This window comes from Trachurus trachurus (genome assembly GCF_905171665.1).
Source record: "Trachurus trachurus genome assembly, chromosome: 14".
NCBI classification, from domain to species: domain Eukaryota; kingdom Metazoa; phylum Chordata; class Actinopteri; order Carangiformes; family Carangidae; genus Trachurus; species Trachurus trachurus.
This window is the reverse complement of record NC_139903.1, coordinates 13,011,148-13,036,118: the sequence shown is the minus strand read 5'-3', so window position 1 is coordinate 13,036,118 and position 24,971 is coordinate 13,011,148. Positions and strand designations below refer to the sequence as shown.

The window sequence follows — 24,971 nt, the reverse complement described above, 5'->3', positions numbered from 1 at the left end:
TCTCTGAATTTTAACTTTTAACTCAGCCCTATTTTGCAGAGGGGGAGCTCATTTCAATCTCAAAGCTGACATCTGTGGAGGCAATGCAAGCTCTAAATGAGTGGATTTAATCCTGTGCAACAACGCAGGAGCACAGGAAGTATTCACGCGAGAAGCTGAAAGAGAGCGAGCAAGCTGCAAAAAAAAGATGGAGAAGAGGAAGAGTGAAAAGGTGACAAAAAAAACGAGGAGATAGGATTTTTTGCAACCTCCGCTCATATCTTTCTATCTGCAGCAGCTGCACTGTTCGCTCATCCAGGAGAGGAGAGGACCTAAGAAGGAAGGGACCGACGAGCAGCTTTAACAGATATTTATTCATGCAGTGAAGCAGATGAGGTATTGGAAGGGGCTTCAAAGCAGAGGATGGCTCCACGTCCTGCATGGCCTTCTCCTCTGGCTAGGCTTTCTGTATTTGGCCTTTGAGTAAGGGGCTGATCAATCCCCCAGCATGTTGCCAGGCTCTAGACCCCCCATTACCAAGAGGCTGCTCTTTGAACAAATCCTGCCAGGGGTCACTCTCCCTACGCTTCATCATCTTAAAGGTCAGACACAACAAATGGCATGGAAGACAGTTCTGTCCCTGGCACTAAGCCCATAGCTGACCGCTAAAAGCGTCTGCAGGCAGGACAGCTTGCAAACTGGCCTGCCACTGTCAGAGCTGACTGGACGACTGGTCATTTCCACCCAAAAGTTGCATACATTTCAAACAAATTTACAAAATTTGGAAAAAGAAAATGCAAATTGGAGCATGACTCCATCAAAAAGTGTTATGCAAATATTCCCAAGAGAGCGTAAAAAGATTACCATAATACTCAAATAAAAGCTGATATTTAAATAATGTCGGCGTTTCAGATGACAGCCCGGGGTGCAGTCTGTACAAACAAATAAAGGCCAGAGGAATAAAGCACAAAAAGTCAGAAAATACTGGTATTTTTTAAAGTACTGAACAGAAATAATGGTCAGATTCATTGATCGAGTGATAAAATGTTGTATCTTGATGTTGGAAAAACTATAATTAACAAAGGTAATACTTCCTTGCTTCAGAGTAAGAGCCTTCTAGCGGAGGTACAGTAAAGGACTGTGGTCCTCCAAATGCCCGATTAAAATGGGGAAACAGTTGAATACAGCAATAATCTAACACAGCAAAGAGAGGATCAGACAACGGGGTGGCCTCTTTGAAAAATTTTGTGAAACGCACACTTATCAAGCAGCGGAAATTACAAATAAAAGCCTGTCTCCTCTAATAATAGCCTATCCTCTCTGCAGTTGAGCTAAATCAGCCACCATTTGAACATTTATGATACATAATTAAAGGAGGACCAGTCACTGCATTGGCTTTTTATTGTTGCTTCCCACCTAAAATGAAATGTTGTATAAATTAATTAGTTTCTCTGTACACACATACACACGCACACACACGTGCACACACACACACGCACAGACACACACACACGCACACACACACACGCACACACACACACACACACATGCACACACACTTTTAGCTAGTTGCCTTTTTGAAAGGAAATTTGTGTAATTTAAATGAGAAGCGGCAGATGCAAATTTCATAATGTCATTAACTATGCAAAAACAAAACAAAAACAACACACGACAGTTCAATCAGCCTTTTACAAGATTTTCTTTGTTGATACTCAAAGTTTTTAAAACATATTCCTTATATTTGTATTTCTAATTGCAGAACAAATTTAAAACCAAGAAGGAGAAAGGATTAAAATGTTATAAATGTAATGAAGGAGAGTGAATGCCAGCCAGGACAGACACAAAGACAGAGTAGCATGAGCAGTGATCGAATAACTGGACATTACTGACGTTACATTACATTTACCTCCGCGCAGCCACACACATCATGCACTAATAAAATAAAGGCAGCCATTTCTAAGGCAACACACAAAGAAGGCGAGCGAGGCAGCAGAGAAACAGGAAAAAATTACGAGACTCTTCATCTGGACTTGCACCTGCACCTTTTCAGTGAAGGCTGTTTGCTTAAAATGACAGCTTTTCAATTTGATGAAACGAGTGTGCACACCTGATATCTGCCACTTAACACAGAGATCAGGTGCGCACATGTAGATACTTAAGCCATGAAGTTGCTCCCTTGAAAAACAAGATGCACCAAATGGGACCTCAGTGTGGTAAAAAAAAAAGAAAAAGAAAAAAGAAAGAAAGCCTGAGCCATACTCCACAGTTGATCCTTTGGGGGAACAAACTGATAGATAGTCACATCAACAGCATACACTACTACTATTACCCTGCACAATATACTATTGTTTTCAATACAGGTAATACTAGAAGATACTGTATTCTAATCAACGAATAAACTTAAAATGTCACTGCAGTAAATGTTGACCTGTACTGAATTAGGAGGGGTCACATTTAGTTAACTTAATCAAAAAAAGTGTTAAATGTTTCAAACAGTCGAGGTGATGTCACTCAATCGCAGTGAATATATGTCCACATTGATCAGCGGCTCAATTAAGCAAATTAGCCGAATACGGTCCTCTCACAGGTGTTTTCAGTTCTTCTGGCTGATTAGACCTCAGATAAGAAGATACTGAAGATATGTGGAGCCGTGCTGTGAATTAAGTGAGGTCACAAACTACTTCTGCTAATTAGAAACCTAAATGTGTATGTCGCAGCAACAGGTGCAATAAAACCAGCAGGGTGGTTCAATAGCAGTCAATCACGGTCTGGTCTCGAGGTCTAATCAAGCAAAAATGCCTGAAAACCAAATGCACAGGTGGATGGTGAGTGTTTTTTTTTTTTTTTCTCGCAGCGCACGTTTCGACTTGTCGTAGTACTGTAGGAAGGGGCACAGGTGCTGCTAATAACATTAACGATACAGTCAACTAGTGTCTCTGTGAACAGTCAGTTAGTTAGTAACACACAGGTCTGGATGGGGAACAGCTAAGTGGAATGCAGCAACTATTAATCAGTGTTATTAATTACACCTGTGCATTTTCTGCCATGACTAGTCAAAACGACTGCTGTGGAAAAAAATAATAAAAGGTTCGACCAGTGCATTGACAATAAGTGAGTGGCCAAACAAACAAGCAGGTGGACAGAGCTGATAGTGAAGGAGAAGTAGTTTAGAAAAGAAAAGGCCTTTGGAGGATTTACTGAAATACCCATGTACGCTGTAGCTTTATACCAAACAAAGACTGAAGACATACAAGCACCTGGTTTCCCCCTGTACGTTGCTGTGCTGCAATGCCATTAAGTTGCAATTACACATGGTGACACCTGGGCCAGGTGAGGGGGTGGGGGTTGGGGAAGGGGGCAGAGAAAAAGAGGGAGATAAAAGTAGCTTTAACTTGCTTTTGTTACATTTTTGTTAGCTTTTGATATAGAAAAACTTCACAGTCAAACTGGCCACTGGGTATAACAGGACAAATCCCTGTTGGGTTCAGTGTGTGTGTGTGTGTGTGTGATCGAGGACAGCCCTCCATCACTTTTTCACTCCAAATGAGAAAATGAAATATTTACAGACCCAATAATGCCATTGAAATACATTTTTAAGTGCGAATCTAATGTCTATGAGAATCTAATCATCATGAAAACGTGTGTCATGTAACACGGACACTAATAATAAATGAATTTGGTCAAAGTTGTAATTCTGATAATTCAGGTGTATTGATTAATTCATAATGTCTAATGCATCGATTCACATTGCAAGAAGAGATTGAAACCGCTTCATGTAGGTTATACAGAGGCCACATGCAATCATGCATAAGGAGATCCCTGAATACCTTAGCCACTGACAGAAGAAAAAAAGAAGATGCACAATTGATGAGAATATTGCCACTTCATGCGCTATATGATATCATAAGAATACATGCTTTGTGCAGTGTAAAATACCATAAAATCCTCTGTTTTTTCAGCTGCCAAGAATGAAAATCTATTGGCAGTGTGCTGCGTGAGCTTTGACAAGTTTGGCCATCTAGAAGAGATGTGTGGTGATTATCTGGATGGGGCTACTCTGTCTGTCTCGCTGCCCCAATAAAGCCATGATGCCAGAATATTCGCCTTTGGCTCCCAGGTCTGAAATTGCCACTAAAACTGACTTCTGTAACTGCTGCTGCACAGTTGTGACATTAGACAACTTCTAGCGCGCTGACCATAAATTATTTAAACCATCCTCTAAAAAAGGAACCAGTCTCGGTTTTCCGTATTTTCAAATACGCAGGAAACTACAATCGTCTCGGTGTGGACGGCGGCGGCATGTGTTTGTGTTTCTTGGTGTCTGTGGGAGTGTGTGCCTGTGAAATGGGCATGCATACAAGCGAACGAGACATCTCGAGATATGTAATATGACATAATGTCTCCCCTGCTCGAACCCCCAGCTGCTCGCCCACATGCCACAGATCCTGCACCATGTCTAAACAGATGCTCTATCAATAATGCTTGCTCCAGTGCCACACACCTCCCTGGTGGCCAAATTGGGAAGAGGAGAGTGGATGAGAGCGCGGGAGTGGGAGAGAGAGAGGGAATGAGTGAATGAGTCAGTGTTTGGAGGGAGGACAAGAGGGAAGGAGAATGGGCAAGAAACCAGAAAGTAGAGTGACTACTGGGAGATGGATTGGCCACGCCAGGAGAAGCCAAAGGACCAGTGAACCTGGGGATGAAGTGTTCTCCTTGTCCCATCTGCTCCCAAGAAGGGCAGGAGAAAGAAAATTCTACACCATTTGAGTGCGTAGACTTATTGTGACCCATTGTGAAAAGACAAATAGATAAAAAGAAAAAAAAACATAAGCAAAGTGTGAAAGAAAAAAAAGAAGTGAGACCGTAAGTGCCACTAATTCCCATATTGTGCCCATTCCTGTGTCTCTGCCTCCAGAACTTCACAAGTTAGAGCTGTGGATTCAGATTCAGTACTTTAATACACATTCAGCCTATATACACTTAGACACACAGAACAGCAAAGACAATGTGGTGTAAGCTAAAACTGGAGACAACATGTGGTGGTCAGCAGTCTTGTGCAGCTGCTCAGTTTTCACTAAGAAAAACAAGCATTTTTTTTGTTGTTGCTTTGATATTTTCTTTGATAATATCACATGGCCTGTTTTTATATTGAGGATAAATGGAGACTGATGAAAGCCCTTTGAAAGAGTGCAATAAACCTTTTTTTTATCAATAAACTAATTAAACTTTCACTGTTCATGTTAAATAAAATTGTATGGGAAAACAAGAAAGCAATGGAAATAATTGTTTGGATTTAGATAGGTCTGCCCAACCGATAAAGATGATGTAATGGTACACATTTGGAGAATAACAACAAGAGAGAGCAAAGTCTGTTTAGGGACAAGGGAACTTTTGGGGCTTTTGACGACAGGGTCCTGAATGAATAATGCAGGTATGAAAAATTGCAACATTATTTTGAAAAACATTTTAACATACCCATCAGCCATCTCCATTTCTGTGTGTATTTGCACACCATCACCAAAACTGTCCCACATTAGGTCTGTGTATTAGTTCTTGCATGAGCAACAAAACACATCAATGCTCCTTCTGCACCACGCCTGTTGTCATCATCCATCATAATCTAGCCCTGCCTTCCACTAGCTGTCAAAACTGCTCTGGACAATTCACTTAGACAGCATCAGCTGAACTGTAATATTTTACCAGCCACCATAATGAGGACTGGCCTCCAGACTCATGGTAACAAACACATGGCTCCCTGCTCACGCCCTGGTTGTTGTATCCATGACTTTGCCACAGTCATTCCAATTTTCCTCTTGCTGGAGGCGATACTACTATCCTAGTATGGTCAGCCTTTGCCAGCTGGGAACCCAACCTGTCAGCACATGCAATATTGTTCTTTGTCTGAGCTCTAACATTATCTCCACTGTTACTGTGAGCTTTCCCAAGGAAAGAATAATCCTTCCGTGGTTATCTCTGGTAGCTTTCATCAGATAGGTTATAACATGGAGCCCAAGATGCCAAAGTTACAACCAAGTAGCTGAAAAATGAAGCCGGTAGGGAAGCACCAAAAACTGCAACTCTTCAAATGGCCACTTGAGGCTGGCTCCAAAAGGTCCAGAGACTCCATAGACGGACTTTACAGGAGAAATAAACATGTTTACTGCCTGCTACAAAACCTGTTTTGATCTCTATGGCCAGTTTTATCCTTCATGACGACTGTGCTGTGGATTTCTATATCATATAACTCACTTGTTTAAATTGTAAGGCTTAAAGTTCTGCATAATTGAGACAGAGTTTGAGTGACAGGCATATTGAGTGTATGCTTGTCACAAGCCTTTCGTTGCCCCTCCGCTGCCCATTTCTCTATAGCATCAGGTACTGGCAGAATGGCTCACTCTGAGCTTCAGCTCTGTTTCTTAGAAACCTACTGCTGACGCCATAAGCTGCGTCCATGTTTACTTACAGTTGATGGTAACAACCACAATAATGCAACAATGTTGCTTTTAGGCTGCAACTATAATGTTAGAAGATATAAAACCGGGAAACGCAACAAGACCTCACTATCAATCTATCAAGTCATGCCTAGCCCAAATATATCTAAACCTGGAATAACATTAGACTTTATAACTGCTGTATCTGCTTGGGTAGATAAGTCCTCCCATAACCGTGTATGTGGGAGTGCTGATGTGTGTGTGTGTGTGTGTGTGTGTTTGTCAGAAAATCTGTGTCCTCGGTAAGTGCCACCATCAACAACATTATCTTGGAGGACAAAGGAGGGCACAGAGACACACTGAGCCACACACGTCAAGACAGTAACAGAAAATAGATGGAGTGGCAACACACTATTTTAATTATCCTCATGTCTAACCTGCCCTCCAATTACAAATAGGGATGTATAATAATCCATCTATTGATGCATGAAAGACAGGACAATAACAGAGCTGAACATGAGCGGGATGAGAAGTGGTTTGAAAAATGAGCTCAGAACGGCTAAAAACTGAGGTTAAGCTGACTAAAATAAATACAATATCTCTGTTCCGATTCAATGAGACACACAATCATCTCATAACAGTTTACTAGCATTTTTGATACGGACTATGATATAGTTGAGAGACAGTGTTTATCACCATCAGAGACTTGAAGATAGAATACATGATTACATTTATGATAGCGCAGTTAAACAATAAAGACACTGCAGTGTGTGCTGTATTCCGCCGAGAGAGAGGCATAATGAATATACTCTGGCTAATTTATGCCGGCTAATTTGTTTAAATTTGGTAAATCTTTTCAGGATTGATTTCTTCTCTGCAAATACAAACTCAGCTCAACATTAAGTAAACAGGAGCGAGGAGCTTTGCTTTTAGATTTCGCTACTTTAAATTCAATGTTCTGCGACAGTTCCTCTCTCCGCTCATTCCAGCCAGACTTTATGTGTGAGAATTAACAGGCTGTGCTGCAGACACCTGCCATTTGTCTTCCTCCAGCTCATGAGAACGCTAATTTAACCCGAGCAGCAGATGATTTTGTGCTTTACTAGAAGTGGCTCCATGAAAGATGTCCATATGAAGAAGAAAATATGGGAAAAATGCCACATGCTAGAAACATAGCGTGATGAAGACAGAAAACTGAATAGCTGGTTTGGGAGTTTGGGGTACAGTAATCTCTGCTGGGTGTGCACAAACAAATAAACACACATCTGAGTTTTGGACCACAACACAACACTTTGTTCAGGCGCCTTGGGTATTTTTCTGTTCACATGTCATGTTGCTTACTGTATCTGTGCCAATCCTATTCTCTGTACATACAACATCATGGCCCTGACAACAGCTTACACAAAGCAAAAGTGCAGCATGAAAGCTTCCACTTAGTGCAGGAAACTGGGAGATGGAGAGCTAGCAGCATGTAATATCCACTGGTCAGCTTGGCCCCAGAGGCACTGAGGACAACTCATGTACTTCCATCCTTACACTCTTTTCTTCTCGGCTGTTAGTGGTATGTCTGCAGGTGCACCAGCTACATGTCCATATGTCCACTTAAATTATCAATAAAATCTCACTGACAGCCTCTCTGTGTGGAGACAGCTATGGATGACCCTGGGACTCTGAATATATTCTGTTCTGTTGGTCCGACGCCTGTTATACTGAGCTCACAAATGGGATCAGTATCTGCACTGATACTGACCTTATTAAGCGTATCGGGTTGCTGGCAATGACGCGACTGCCTCACATTCAATAAAGTTTCTCTGTCAATGTCATCGTAAATTTAGGGTTTCCAATATCAGGTGCATTCGCTCAGTCATGATGACAGGTTGACAACTCAGTTTTTAGTATCACAACAATCCCCGGCCTCATGTTAATAACAGTGAAGTCGACTGAATTTAATGTAGGAGACTGAAATGTGTGGCGTTGGACCTGTAACCCTATACTCACCTGCCTTCCCTCTTTAATTCTACATCAGAAATGGTATGTATCCAAACAGCTTGACTGCAGGTATGATCCACCATAAACACTGAGTGAATATTTCTAATAATCGTCTCTGAACTGTTCTCTTCCCCGTGTTGATATGCTAGGTCACACACCCACCCTTATGTGAATACAAAGAAACACAGTGAGAGGTAAATGTTTGGGACAGAAGAAGACAGCGTAGGACTTAGTGGTCATTCTCCATCCCTGCAGGCAGTAAAGCAGGCTGCATGGCAGCCCCGTCTCCCAAGACAAGTTAATAAGATGGAGCAGTCCCCGGGGGCAACAGCCGGCGAGCATTATCACTTTGAAGGCAGCCAGAAAAACTGAGACATACTAGGAGAGAACTCAGAAAAAGAAGCCATTAATTACCCCCTCTCACTAGCCACTGCTGCAGAAAAAGTTAATTTGACAATTTGGAAGACAGGGATTGTTTCGAAATAAGGGATTTTCCCTCTCACTTGGTTCAACGAATCTTCTGCAATTATTTTTTTTTGTGCTACTCTATTCATACATACTTCTCGATTTGCATTTTTCCTCACTCTGCTTCCCGTCTCTCCTTCTCACACATGTATGACGAAGCAATGTTCTCGACTGTGAAACCACAAGGAGGTGTGGGGCAACACAGCACATATCTGCACAACTGCCCAAAGACCACTTCTACAGACATGTGGCGTGATGAATAAATCATGCGGCATAAAACCAAGGGGGAAAAGAAGTTCCTCTCCTGAGGGCCCGCATTCACTTAGTGCAGCTCGACTCAAAACACAAGTATCTCCCTACCATCTAAATGAGCCACACATGGCTGTGCTAAAGCAAATAAGAGCAAAACTGTCACCTCACTGAAGAAACATTGATCATTACACAATTTGTTCCCTTTTATTACAGCCATTGTAATTAAAAATAATTGAGTAGTGGGTGGGCAGGTGGTCCTGTCAACAATTTTTTTCACCAATTAGCACTACAATAATATTGCCCTGGATATTGCAGAGGATATTATTAGCATTTTGATGGAACACAAGTGCCTGCATGCCTGCACGCCAGAGAACTGTTCTCAAGTGGAATCTTTTCGCTGAGATCCACCAGGGAAGAGTCACTTCTGGTTTGACAAAAACAGGCTGAGACACTGAAAGATGAGGCATTATATTATGGTGGTGCCTATTATCTTCTGTGGGACCATGTTTAAAATCCCCAAAAAAAAGTCCTCTGTCACCGCTTGCAGAGTAAAATTAGACTGTTTTCCAATGACCACTTATGCTAAATTCTGAATCCACATCAAGTGAATCTGTGATCAAATGTTTTTTTTTCTCATTTGGTCCCAACTCACCACATTTTAACATTTACCAAAAATCAAAACCAGAAACAGCATCATAATGAAGTTGTGAACCAAAAACAAAACCAAAACGAGGAAGGAAAAAAAAAAAAGTCAACCGAACATAAATAAATTTGGTCAACACAGATCTGACAAATGTATTTTAACATCAAGGCTAAGACCTGTGTGTTCTCATCTAGCCAAGCTCGTCTGTTGTCAGAGGCCTAACAAATTGGTTCTCCAACCACTTGGGAGCAAGAGTGCAGCATGTGATGGTTTACCCTGCACAGAAGAATCAGAATCAAATTTGAAGCATTGAATTTCTGTGATACATCTTACCAATTTTCTCCAAAGCATCCAAGCTAGATCTGAGCGTCTGTCTGTGACAAGGATTATCTTACAAATACCAGAGGGGAGAGATAACTGACAATTGTTCTGAGTCTAAATGACTTTTTTTTCTCCCTGTGTTTGCTGGCTATGTAAAGTAGATGAGGACGCAAATTAGCGGTGGTTACCAGTGATATCAAATCCTGAACTAGTTTTCAAGTGTTAGCGATACAGTGATTTTCTTTTTCATACAGACTGTTACATCACCTCACAGTCTCACTCCGACACCGAAAAACTACTTTATCCTATTTAGACTAAAACATAAATACTACCACAGCAATGTTTATCCCATATAGACACGGATTACCTGAAGAAGATTTAAAAAAGAAAAAAAATAGGTGGTTATAGGCAAATGGATCAATTGACAATACTCTCCAGTGATTATCATGCAAATTTACAGCCAAAAGTCTGATTGAACCGTAAAGATACTGTACATGGCTTGCAGACATATGCAGTATTGACAGATATTTGGACAGACAATTACTGCATTCTCCTGATTTGTCTCATTTTGTGTTCATATTAATACTATGATTTGGCAAAAATTCCTCACCTATCATCCATGCCAATATGGCATTTCAGGATTGCGATGAAATAACTGAGCGCATGTGAGCGAGGGATAGGGAGAGAAATGGAGCAGCGGAGTGTCAGAGACAAAGACAGAGAGACAGACATAGAGAGGGAGACTGAGACAGAGAGATCAGAGAGCTGGGGACAGAAGAACAGCGAACGATAAATGAATTCCCAAGAGAAAAGGAGGGACAGGGAGAAATTACAGAACAAAAGGAGAAGACAGAAATGACATTTCTTAAGGGACTGCTGTGTGGCATTTGTAGAGGGAAAAATGAAATGTGAGGACCAGAGAGAGATGGAAGGCGGGAGAGGGCATGGGGAGAATGGAATGAGTAAGAGCAAGAAACAAAAGAGAAAGTGTGTGAAAGGTAAGACTAATTTATGAGAAATGAGGCAGGAGTCGGTGAGGCTGGCTGCTGCTGTCTGATGGATTGGGTGGGGGTGGGACAGGGTGTTGCAGGTTGGTGGACGGAGGAGAACCTGTGATATGGATCCTTTGAGGCGACATTTCACAAAGAAAAAAAAAAAAAAGAGAGAGAGAGATAGAAGAAGTGAACTCTCCAGAAATAGAGGATGAATATAAAACAAAAAAACATGACTTCTCTTTGGAGGAGAATCTCCCTAGCAGGTAGGTAGAGCAGGCAGAGGTAAAGGTGAGAAAGAGACTGGGTAGGAAACAAAGGAAGGAAAGCACAAGGGAACGAGCCAAAGGGAAAAAAAAAATGTGTGAAGTGACAGAGGCGAGAAAGAGTAAGCGAGGAAAAGATGACGGAGATAAAGTGAGATGAGAGAAAGCTGCCTTTGATGCAACTGCTCCTCAAGTGTGGCAGTTGGAAAGAGGGGTGCACGTGCCGGTGTGCCTATGTGCATATGTACGTGTGTGTGTGTGTAGATGCACATGCATACACTTGTGCGACACCCAAAGTGTATGCAAGTATCTGTTATAATAAAGTTCACATAAGCGTGAAAGGTGGGATTGATGATAAGGCAGCTGCTCATTTGTAGTGCGTAAGGAGTTGGTTCCCACATGCTCCAGATACACAAACACACACACACACACAGACACAATCGCTCGCACACAGGCAGACGGAAAAGCTGCCTCTGAAGGTATCGAGAAACACTTGGGGCCTACAAAATATTCAAGGCTCTCCTCTAGACAGAATCCCCTCCCAAAGCTTGCTGACAGAGGAGCAACGTGAACCTCCTCTTTCAAACGGGGCACTGTCTTTATTCGCCCTAGTCTTACAGCATGCTCGTACTGTATCAAAGCCAGAACACACGGCGCCGTGTGAAGTGCCATCAATGTACACGGCGACGCACACCTTCTCCTCCTCCTCACACAACGCTTCATGCCTCTCTGTCGCACACGCACGCACAACTTTTGAGAGAACAGAGAGGGGAGCGGAGAGAGAGAGAGAGAGAGGGGCTGGCGGCGGCGATGAAAGGCGGTGATGAAGGTGCGGCAGTAAAATACACTGTAGATGTCATCTATCTACTGATGGAGAGAACACATCACACGGAAACACGGCCTTTTAAGTTCACTCGCTTTGAGCCCAATATAGACGTGGGCCAAAAGCACACATTTTGCGCAAACACGTGGTTCACGCATACACAAACTGACACATATAAACAAACACATAGTAAAACCCCCATCTCTCTTCAATTATATCGCCAATTCCATGGAGTTTAAACCCAAAAGAAGGCAACTGGACACAAGGCGTATTAATCATATCATCACCCCACAGCCATTCCTTTGTAACCTCATGAACTATCGATGTGCTGCCATGTCAAGGGTCCCTTACAGCTTTGCTATGGAAAGCTGCATCAGCCTGAACAGCAACAACAAAAAAAGGCCTAATGATGTCAGATGTCGTCCCTGACCCTTGTAATTTCACAAACTTAGATTTATTGCAGATCATTATTCATTGTGCCTGTGTGCATCCACTGAGATGTGGTGTTGCTTGTTTGTGTACAAAAAAAAAAAAAATCTGTGTGTGGTGTCTGGTCAAAGTCGTATAAAGAGGTTGGCTGGCTGAGGGTTTGTTATCTGTGGGACTCTACAATGGGGCACGGCACATAATACAGAGCATGAACCCCCTAGGCAGCCACCCATTTTATATGGCGTTGTACAACACACACTTACACACACACGCGCACACACCGCCTTGTATAAATAAACACACACAGCACACCTACACAGAGGCGCACAGTTAAACACACAAAGACCGACTTGGAACCTGTCAAGTGCGAACAAACTGATGACAAGACGGCGACAGATGGATTCACTGAGGAGAGACGAGCTACGCATTCAACTCAATTAGCAACGTGCTGCTGCATGACGCCGATGGGATATGGAATCTTACCATGACTGGCAACCTGTCAATCGAGCAACAGAGCCGCAAAACAAGCATCATGCACGACGCAATGAATTAAATTTAATAAACCAATAAATAAATTAATTTATGAATAAATGGTATAAACCCATGGAACGGCAGCTCTGCATCAAAAAACAGGGCATAATGTGACCAGGGAGCCTAAATATCCCCAGGCGTGCACACACAAAGAAGGAAACTGGCAGCGGGGAAAGAAGAGGAGGAGGAGGAGGAGGCAATGGAGGAGAGACAGAGAGGAGAGAAGAGAAAGAACAATGGCTGCTTCCCTCTTCCCCTCTTGCTCACACACGGTACCTGTGTGAACATTCGCAGACCCTGTTCATACATTATCCTGCCATGGTACCTAATGAGCCAGGCATCTCCACCCTGACACTTACGCTTGGCTAGGCAACCCTTATTACAGTGTGGAAGTGCACACACACACACAGACACATGCACATACACACACACACACACGCACATACACGCGCACATACACACACAATACCCTGAACTGACCACCGCAAGTCAACGTAGAGGATGTGTGAGTGGGGAGCAGAGCAGCATCTCTTTCGCTGGTTGAGATGTAAAGCAGCTCGCCATATTCAAATGCATCTTTATTGTCTGTCAGAGGAAATCCTCGCGTAATGGTTTACGTGTGTTTGTGTGTCAGTTTCACACACGTCAAGTTCTTAGTCGCTACAAATACATGAGGCAGCGTGAAGGCTGCTGGCGAATATAAGGACAGACACCATGTGCCCCCTCTGACTCGTGGGTTATTACCGATGCTTCATTGTTCATGACGGCAGACAAAATTGCTCTTTTTGCTGCTTTTTTACAACTGCGTACTTAAAGAAGAAGAAAAAAAACAAAACAAAACACAAAAGCAAGTCTATCTTGTCTGGCAACATCCCAGTCAGTGCCAGGATGTACCCTGCAGTGCTCTGATTGTTTTGGCTGCTTCAACATTAAACGCCCCTCTATTTCAAAACAGCCTCCTACAACTGTTTAAGTGGTAAACCAGCAGGATCGTGGGAGGCCAATCAGCTGCAAGGAAGACCAACATGGTAAAAGTTGGTCGAATAAACATCAAACGTCACAACAGCTTCCCAGTATGGAGTGCAGGTGGGAGAACGGCTTTGAAATAGAGGGGTGAATGGCATGTTGGTTAAACAAATGGGATACTCAGTTTGACCCTCAAAGTTCAAAGAATAAGAACAAAAAGAAAATGTAAGAGAGAAAAGAGAGATTGTTCTTTTTTTTTTTTTTTTTTTTACTTTAATCTAAGATTAGATGCCTGGACTGGAGGTGATGTAATCTAATTCAGCTTGCAATCTTTCTGTGAGAAGTGATTGCTGTGGCTCAGCAGCTGATTGTGATTTTCAGCAGTGGGGGCTGGTGTATTCTGACCATCATTACACTTAAGAGGGACAGAAAAAAACACCAACTTCAAAGCAGTTGCACTGAGCACTTGATAGCCAGTCTTCTGTTGTCCTCTTTTATTGGAACTTGGTAGTCTAAACTGAAATTATGCTGAAGCTCTTTTTTCTGAAAAAAAAGAAAGAAAAGAAGTATGAAGAGTGGGATGGTATTGTATTAAAATACCAAGATGTATCACTCAACGGAAAAAGCCACAACTCTGTTTTCATAAAAAAGGAGCAGGAAACATAATTGCATTTCAGTGAAACTACAGTAACGGGTTTTAAATATGATCTTTGCGATTTGAGATGATGAATAATAATGTGTCAGATTCTTGTATATTAGCAGTAGAAACAGGTGGCAAACATTGTAGAAGCTCTGTAAATATATATCCAGAAAGTGTCAGCTAACTCTCACTATTCACTTTTACACATCTGAAAAACTGATGTAATTCATCTTTTCAAAATAATTTGGGACAACGGCGGGGAGTGCAGATGCTCCTGCAGTACATCTGTGGGCGTGATGGCTATCACAAACACACCCATGAGATCAGCATGTTTAAAAATGTTACATAGACAAGAGGCAACATATTTTACTAACTCTGCACAGCAGACACTTAGCTAATTCCCTCATGTGCTGTGCTCAGCTGTAAGACGCCTGGGTAGGCACCAATCAGGCTGTAAATACAGGGGACAATGCAGAGGAAAGCTACCACTTCCCTTGTCTGTCTCTGTTACAGTCTCATGCACATGAGATGCAGTTATAATATTCCTGCAGTAATATGAACATCTTTCCGTGCCTTTTTTTAATGTCTTGACTTTGACATTTTGTAATAGCCACACATTATCCAGATTAAGGTGAGCTTGTAGAATTCAATTTTAAAAAAACGAAAAAAAAAACTTGTGTGTCTTCTATGTAGGGTCGGAGCGTGTGCATATTTGCCCGAGTGGATGCAAACTCAGTATTCCAGGTCACAGTCGCTGCATCTCACAGGAGGTTTAACCTTGGTAAATCCACTATTAGGTGTTCAGAGAATGATGATGTGAGCAGTAGATCCTCCCCGATGGTTTCACTTTCTATGAGCATCCAGCAGGTCACAAATAGAGGAGCTACGGGGGTATTACAAGGTCAAAGGTTGGCTAACTCTCAATATGATGACAATTCCAAGCTGGCATTTTCATTTCCTGAAGAGACTGATTCCCCCGTGGCAGCTGAGGCCAAAGATGTTTGCTTATTTTTTGTTCAAATAAGTTTGCTTTTAAGACGGAGAATTCATCCTGCAAACACACAGTGTGTGGACTCTGCTGCGCACATGAGAAACTCTTTGCATTCACATACACTGCATACAGGAAAATTCCAATAAATAAGGCTTTCCAATGCGTACAAATGCATAAAATCAGACCGGGCCTATCTTACACAAATGCGCTTTTCTGCTCTTTTTTTTTGTCCCTTTAATTTTGTCCTTCAAATGTCTTCAGAGGTGCGGCCGTGCAGCCGACCAGCGGGAGTAGCTGATGTTTTTAATGGCACATGGTTTGTCTCCTGGTGGCGAGATAAACATGGGGAAGAGATTAAAACCCCAGGCTTTCTTCCACAATCTCCAGCCTTCATCCTCCTTCCCCTTGCAGTGGTCATGCAGGGCCAGCACAGCAGACGCTAATTCAAAACCAAACCCATCCGGCTTATGGTGCATACTAGAGCCTGAAAACATACGAGTACGGAAACATTGATAGGGGGGGTCAGATGACAGACAGGTGACAAGAAGAGGAGGCTTCTGTACCGTTTAATCACCAACCTGTCAAGTGTGTCTCACCGGGCTTGTTGCAGTGGTGGTGGGGGGTGGGGGTGCGCCTACTGTAATGCTGACGGTGTTGGGTCACCGATGTCAGGACACGGACAACAACAAACACCCTGAAGAGGAGGAAGCAGGGGTCGAAGGCCAGGCTTCTCCGCTTCAACGTTATGCCTCCCTAGTGAGGCTCAGGTTGGCCACAGAGCCAGCTCACCTCGGAGCTGATGAGCTGGAGCAGTTATTAAATGTGGCTAAACACATCATTTCCTTTGTCGCTGTGATTAGGCCAAGGCGAGGGGCCCTCAGGTGGAGGTAGACCCGGAGTGTATGATTAGCTCTGCCATTTAAATGACATTCACACTAATCGCTAATATCAGGTCTGTCACGGTGAGAGAATACAATGAGGAATCTGTCAGCTCATGTTGGAAGGGCTGGAGCAGCGCGGGGGAAAAACGCGCAGGAATATCTGATTCCACTTGATGCGAAATGCTGTGTCAATCAGTTAAGTCAGGCACAGCGGCTGATTGTTTTACTCTGCATCGGTTGCTGCCATACAGTAGTCGCAGAGCGCCGAGGAGCTGCGATCTGTAAACACTACAACTCCCGTGGAACCAACAGGGATTCGGTTGTTTAAAAAGGGATTTGTGTGGAGGATATTAACCACCAAGAAGACTTGGCTCTTGAAAAAAAACAACCACAACAAACCCCCCGCCCCCAAACCAAAAAAACAAAAAACAAAACAAGTGCTGGTAAAATGACGCAGTATTTAAGTTCTCTTCAAACTGATTTTATTTTCCTGTAAAACAGCACCAGACATTTGCTTGAAGAACTATTTGGATGAGAATTTAAAGAACTGGTTAACTTTTCTTCTCCGGCTGGAAATTCTAGTCTGAAGTCAAGCCATCTTTAAAACTCAAATGACCCTGCTCTCTCTCTCTTGCCTGAACAAAAGAAGGCATTATCAAACCTCACTCTCAGCAGTGCTAGATCCATTTGGTAAACAGCCTGTGTCCTACAGTAGTAATCAGAGGGTATTTTTGAGGGATTTGCAGGCTGGCCAGGAGGCATCCGCTGGAGTGATCTCTAATTGCTAGAAGCGGAGGCCTAGACTGCCTGGCGCTCTTTTGAAGCCATCGGCAGCAGCTTCCAGCCAGAGAAGCCAGCAGGGGGAGGCTTCCTACTGAGCCACTCTCCTTTTTCTTTATTTCCCTCTCTTTCTCTCCCTCACCATGCCTTCATTCTACTTTTCCTGCTTTTCTCGGGGCCCGGTACACCTTCTTTCCATCCCCTTGTTTTCCTTCCCATTTCTTCTCTAACTGTACTAGTTCCCTTTCCCCCCCCTCCCCCGCTCCCTTTTTCCCCTCCTCTCCTACTCAGTCAATGAGCCAGCAATCACTTTGCAGACAGACATCCTCTGCTCAGTCGGCCATGTTCAATCCCCAGCACCGGTGGCTGATGAGGCATTGTGGTGACGTCAAACACCAGGGCTTTTCAGGGAGCAAGTTAACCTGTGGAGGCGCAGCACTGCTTCCCAGGTTACAGGACTCATACTGGCAGTCTTTGTATAAAATAATGAATGTAATATGCCAAAGAGATGAAAGATAATGAGGCCAATTATTTTTTTCTTCTCACCCAATGAAGTGGGAGAGGCGAATTTATGTCAAATAGTTGGTGTATAATGGCACCTAATACCACTCAGGCCTTTGTTACTGTATAAGCTTTTGTATCATGGGGCAAAGACTTTTGTTCTCTAAAGCATAGTTTTTGAAATTGTGACAAACACACAAACACGCCACAGCGACTAAATAATCATATGATATTGTTAGACAGTTGGGCAGTGTTGCATTTTTGTAGGCTTGGGCATACACTGGCAAAAAAGAAAAAAGAAAGGGAAAAAAACCTGCATCCGCGCACACACACAGCCGCACAGAGACACAACCAGTTTTTTGGTTGTTTGGAAGGCAGCTCGCTCAGTGTGACATTGACTCCTCAGTGCCAATTCCACACTGGGAGCTGCACTTGCTAGCTTTGCTGCCAATCCAGGTAAAGAGATTACAGACACACACAATGCAGCCTTCTGTTCGTCTGCCAAGAAGAAAACCAGCCCTTTAAGCCCATAGAAAAAAAGGCCTATACACAAATTCACACAGCATTGGCCCCGACCTTGCACAAAAACCAAGAATCCCCTTCTTCTCCAGGAACATGGTTTCTAATATGTGCCTCGCTCAGTGGCTCTCTTGCACAAAAGCAGCCTTGTGACTGAAACAATTCAGCCCCCATTTCTTTATCCTGGTCCCTAACACTGTTGCACATTACTATTACTTGCATCATTCAAATAAAGAAGGAATTTGGCTTACAATCAGTCACACACAGTCTTTAAAGCTACACTAATGGGCGCTGTCTGGTTACAAACTATTATAAAACAATATGAAAGAAAGTTACACTGTGATTTCATCATCTTTCTTAATGGCGTAATTAAAAAGGTGAGAGAGGACCTGTGTATCCCCCAAAAATGGAGACAGGTGCCACCTTCAATATTGTTACTCCAATTAATTTACTAAAAACTTGTCGGAAAATAAGAGCTTGATGGAAACTGCAGGACAAACACTGTGTTTTTTTTTTTTTTTAGGAAGTAAAGCTTTTTGCAGAGCATGAATCAAACAATCACTGTGGCGTGCAGTTTTGACCCAATTAATCAGCTAGTCATAATTGTAAAAGTGTAATTTAGCACTGCGATTGCAATGCACTAATTTGCATTGTATATACTTATCTTTTTTGGATTCATGTGGATTAGTCATGATGCTGAGAAGCTGCTTGTGAATAATCAAATCAGAGGAAGTGTACAGCTATACTACGTATCCCCCCCTTGAGAAAGGTCCTGTGCGGATTATATGCGTGGAATTATGCTACAGAGATGTTGTTGATGAAGAGAGTGGTGATGTGGAGAGAGAGGGAGGGAGGGGTGATTATGGCTGTGGCAAAAGTAGCATTTATTAAAGGAAGCATATCAGTAGCAAGACAACGAATTCACCCATCAGCCCCGTGTACTTTTTACCCACCAACGAGACCCTGATGCTTCGGCGGATGACGATGCATGCCACTCTTGTGCCACTCGTCAGTCTCCTTCCCTCCCTCTAAGAAATGCCATTTCCTCACCTCAGCATCACTCTCCCTGGCACTACCAATTGTGTTTGACAGTAAAATCACATTTTAGATCATAGATCATATGACAGCCTGTAGGACAGGAGTAGGCAGGGGATGACAGAATGATTTTGACTCAGGGCTATTCCAAAAGCTTTTATTTCCCAACAGTATATATCGCGCTGTCATCCGACGCTGGCACGGGAAGTCATGTTGAGGGTGTTGGGAACGACAACTGGTGGTGACTGCTGCATCCGTGGTTCTGTCCCATAACAAAGCCCCGTGTTTTGGAGCACACACATGCACACACGCTGTAATCCGGACCCCCTGCACAGCTGAACGAAGCGTCCAGAATCCGAGAAGAAGAAACGGGTGATTACAAATGTACACATACCTGATTCCCTCTTTTCTGTCACAAAATGACTGTCAGGTGAAGAAAAGAACAGTGACGGGAGGCAGAGTGGTGGGGGACACTGCAGTAGAACGTGGAACAATAGGCGCCCTCTGGCATCAACCTCTGGACAGCCCAAGCTGCTCACCAAAGACACTGAACTCACCCACAATGAACTGCTGCAGTGGGAAGGGAGGCTTTAGAGAGTTCAATTTCCAACACAATTGGCCGTATTCTACTCCTTTAAATGCCAAGGAGATGGTGTGCAGCGTGTGCCTTTGTGAGGGGCTTTGCTTACAGCGAGTGTCCTCTAGCAGGAGAGACAGAGAGAAAGACGAGAGAAACGCAGGGATGGCGAAGACAGGCAGGGTGGGGAGAATGGCGTGGGACAGAAATAGTGCAACTGTGTAAAAGAAAAGGAAGAAAGAATAAGACTGAGTGACTGGGAGAGATAGAGTAAGGAAGAAAAAAAAAAAAAGAAAAAGTAGGGAGAAAACGAGAAGGGTAGAGAATGTCTCCTCTGGCTGTCGTTTCGCCAGCCTCCCAGGGACCGTCTGAAGGACAATGCTGCTACTAGTGGAGTGTGACGTTTGTCCTCTATCCAATTCACCACAGGCCCAAAGAAAACACACTTACAATCAAGTGTTGATCATGCATCTCATACACAATAAAGAAACAAAATACAATGCATTATAGTAATACACAATACAGCCTCTATGTAAAAAAAGCTTAATGGGAAAAATAAAAAGGCGCTGAGATAACATTCAAATGAGGTGATATGAAGTCATAGTGTGAGCCACAGCAAGATCACCTTTAACTGCTGTGATCTGATAGCCCACTCCTTCTTTTCTGAAGGAGATTTGACTTTGTACACATTACACTGTTATTGCGTTGTCTCGTATCTATGTTGTGTTTAATTTGCTTATAGCAGAGGTATTATTTTTCTAACCTCACAAATGCTCAAGTAAATTTAATTGTGCTTCCTGACTGCAGGGGCACTTGCTTCCTACAGTATCTCTGTTTTTGCCAAGCAGCGACTGAGGCCTCGGTTCTTTTAGGGTTTTGAGTCAGACGGGATTCAGAATTAAGTTGTAAGCCAGATGTCACACCTGCACAGTACAGTACGTCTGGGGTGCGGGTATAAGAGCATTCGCAGGAAAACAGAAAAGGTGGCATTAATTAGAAAAATACAGTCAGCAGCAGTGACGTGCAAAGAATTAGAGTCACAAAATGAACTGTTATTCTAGCGACATCCAGTTAGAGGGAGGAGGCACGGTGGTTTGAGAGGAAATGCAGGTGTAATGTCTGAATTGTTCAATAAAGAATGTGTTATTTCTATTGCAGTGCTGCAGAAAAAAATGGGAATTATTTTTTCATGAATCAATCTGTAAGATAAAAATGAACACAGGTGGGGAATTGATTTGGACTGCAGGCTGCCAGATGCCCATCACCAGATCGGTAGGGAGTGGTAAAGTGGGGGCCAGGCACTGGTTTCGCTGATAATATATTCAGTGTCCTTTCGTTTGTGGTCACAGGGCAGCTGAGCCATTAATATTACACAATCACACCAATGGCTCTGATGAATTATTCAGATTTTCTTATGGGTCCGTAATATACTATCCAATTCATCTGGAAGTCCTGTTGTGTTTTTTTTTAGGGATGAAAGCAGCACATATCCACTGTTTCAAATTCCCATTGGGACCAAATCTGAAGATGCTAGTTAGAAGGAGCGGAAACCGCAGAAAGGACCGCTGCACCTGCCTCCTGCCTCCTGCCTCCTGCCTCAGTGTCACACTCAATATAAATACGTCCGCTGTCATCAGAAAAATTGCCACAGAGGCTGTTTCTCCATCATTGTCTTCATTTGAAGGGCATTTTGCTGCCCAAAGGCAAACGCCTAACACACTCCCTGAGCGTGGCGCCCATCCCCTTTCCACAGAGGGCTGGCAGTGCAGCAGACAGGAGAGAGAGACAAGCGAGAACTAAGAGAGAGAGAGAGAGAGAGAGAGAGAGAGACAGACAGAGAGAGAGAGAAAGCCTCCGTCTCAAAGTAGACCTCACACTGGGTTCTGTCACTACAGATCAAAATCCCCTCAAAGCCATAGATCACTTCCACTATAGTTCACATGTTCCACACTTAGAAACTGTTTACCAGACTCAAAGAGTTCTCTGCACAGCATACACACATGCAGAGTACACACACAGATACAGCAGAAAAAGGAAGAGGCAGAGAGAGTTTGCACAAAAAAAGAAAAGATACAGCTTTCAATCCAAGCCAACTGCACTTAAACATTTATGCACATTGAGAGGATGAGTTGATCGGTGCAAAAAAAAAGAAGAAGAAATGTTTACATCTATATGGCAAAACAGTGCTCCGCTCAGCTCGGCTCTGCGAGATGGTGCGATGCCAGCTCTGCCTACAAGTGAGCCGAGTGGTGTGACAAACAGAGAAGTGTCTGCTCCTTTTTCTTGTGGAAATACCTGTCAGTGCCTGTCGACTGCTCACGCACACAACGATACATGGACAGGGACACAGCCAGGGACAGTCTGTCTCCTAAAAAGTTCCTTTAACGCACCTATGTGAGGATTCACAGCCAATAATAGCCATCGCGCGGGGCTTTGGCGGTAAGTGACAGGCCCGTACATGCTTACCGGTGGGTAAAGTCGGGCCTGTAAAAGCAGAGCGCGCGTTAGCCTTAGATACACAACACCACCGCATTGTGGTGCAGGGAGGAAACCTGTCTTTGGAAAGTCCTCTGCTTGAGAGAGAAACGTCCCCTCATCTAAGATAAGGAGCCGATGAGAGAGAGAGATAAAGTCAGTGCTTCTACTGGGTCTTATCTGATGCTGTTATCTGACTGCACAGCACCCACCATCTCACAATCTTTACACCCTTTAAGCACCTCTCTGAAACACTCACACCAGCATCATCACAGGCGCACACAGACAGACAGACCCACACACAAACACACACACACACACACACGGATACACACAAACACCATCTAATGCTCAAACATTCTAAACACCGTACCAGCTTATTGATTACTTTGACACGCTCCCATTGTTGAACAGATGGTACACCTAATATCATGTGAAATGGAACTGTTCTGTGTTATCTCATGGGGAAAGGACATAAAATGACTATTTTCTCACCTTTCAGAAAGACAGAGCAAAAAAAAAAAAAAAATGGAGAGAAAGGGGAACAGAAGCTGTGCACTTACCTCTATGTCTGTTAGTAGTCTTATCAAACATAAGCATGGCATCATCAACCTGGAAGACACAAGAGAAGTTCTGACGTGAGCTTAATCTTTTCAGCAAGTACTTCATGTCACCCCCCCTCTTCTCCTCCTTGAATCACATCTCTTCTCTTCTCTTCTCTGTAATTACTCTTAGAATATATATTCTCGCTGATTTTCTTTTCCAAGCACCTCTCTCCTACATAATCACTCTGCGGTCACAGGATTATTGTCAAGTTACCATTTTCATACCTGACTGTAGTTGTAATGGTGAAGGACTCTAAGCATTGGCAGTGGTTTTTGCTCATTGTCTGGATTGGATGTGGCAAAGGTGTGGATGTAAAAATTAATAATAATAATGACAGGCAGTGCTGGGGAAAAAAAAAATAAAAAAATTGAGGAATGTGTGGACAGTATGTTTATTTTGATGAACTCTGATGTCCGGTCTCAGGGAGAGTGACGGATAGACACATACCACTAAGTGAGCATGAGAAAGAAAAAGGGATCCTTCCTCATCTCCCAGCCGCAGAGGCAGCAGCTTTCCCCATAGTATCATCCCTCATCATGTCCAATAAAGCCACACACAGACCGACAACATTTTTCCTCACACATCCCTTAAAAAAAACAAAAAACACACACACACAAAAAAAACAGATCTCTAGACGCACTCTGCTTTCTATAACTCTGAAGAAATGTTTAAAAAACAGAGCAAGGCACGCTCATTTAGCCTGTGATTCTGTCTTGGGAGAGAAATAAAAAGGACAGAGGAGTAGAGAGCATCAGCAGACAGAAACAAAGAGGGAACACTCTGCACCATTTGCTCCCTGGTTATGGTCTCTAGGTAAGTGCAACTGTGTACCAAGAAGGCTTGATACTGTGCAGGGGTTGGTGGGGAGGGGGGGGGTGTGCATGCATGCATTCGTCTGTGTTTTTCATGGGAGGGTGACAAAGCTTCGGGAGGAGATAGCAAGAGACAAGAATAGGGGGTCTCACTCAAGCCGAACTGTCTGATTGGATAAAGAGAAGTGCCTGGCAGCCAGGCAGACTAGTTCTGGCACACTGTTCATGCCACCCTCTTGCCACACATTTGGCACACAAGACACTGGCACAGCTTGTAGGACCCGGTTACTCATTGCACGGCTCACAGGCCACATGCTGCACTCAGGCACTTCATGAGCACCGCCCCAAAATATTTCCAAAGTGCCAAAAATATCTGGCAACATCCGTATGGATTTGGAGTAACCTATATAGAAAGGACACCGAGATCGAACCCATTGGAGGCACAGACTGTTATGTAAATACAGTATGTTTCACACCTCGCAAGAGCGCGCACAACGTGGTGCCCAACGTGGACGTGGGGTGGGGGGAGCGAGAGAGTCGGAGCCCTACAGGTGGATCCTGGTGTGGAGGTTAAACACTCGACCTTATATTGCATATACACAGAGTCACATGTGAGTGAGCAGTGCAAATACTGTTGTCTGGGTTAGCTGCAAGGAACTGTTCCATCGACTGTCTTCAATAAACAATGGAAGCAAAGCATCCTCTCGCTAATGTCCAGACTAGAGGGTAAAGGAAAGCAGGCAGCCTGTGTGAAGTTGCAACAGTAACAATTTGAGGGCGCAACTGAAATTAATTGTGAAATGTGAAGATATACTCACTAGCCCTGCTGCTTGCACTTTTGCAAAAGCACTAACAAAGTTGTTAATTTTCCACCAAACTGTTTCCCTCTTGACACACCAGACGAACACACACAAACACACACACACACACACACACACACACACACACACACACACACACACACACACACACACACACACACACACACACACACACACACACACACACACACACACACACACACACACACACACACACACACACACACACACACACACACACACACA

General features: G+C 43.4%; 1 protein-coding gene across 8 annotated transcripts in view; it reads right to left on the bottom strand.

The window, feature by feature from the left end:
* Positions 1–24,971, bottom strand: part of LOC310997167 (RNA-binding protein Musashi homolog 2) — a 223,580-nt gene that overhangs the window by 74,456 nt on the left and 124,153 nt on the right. For all 8 annotated transcript variants that reach the window (XM_083986820.1, XM_083986821.1, XM_083986819.1 and 5 more), the window contains exon 7: positions 23,050–23,098. In XM_083986820.1, coding sequence (XP_083842946.1) covers positions 23,050–23,098 — 49 coding nt within the window. The remainder of the gene's footprint in view (positions 1–23,049; positions 23,099–24,971) is intronic.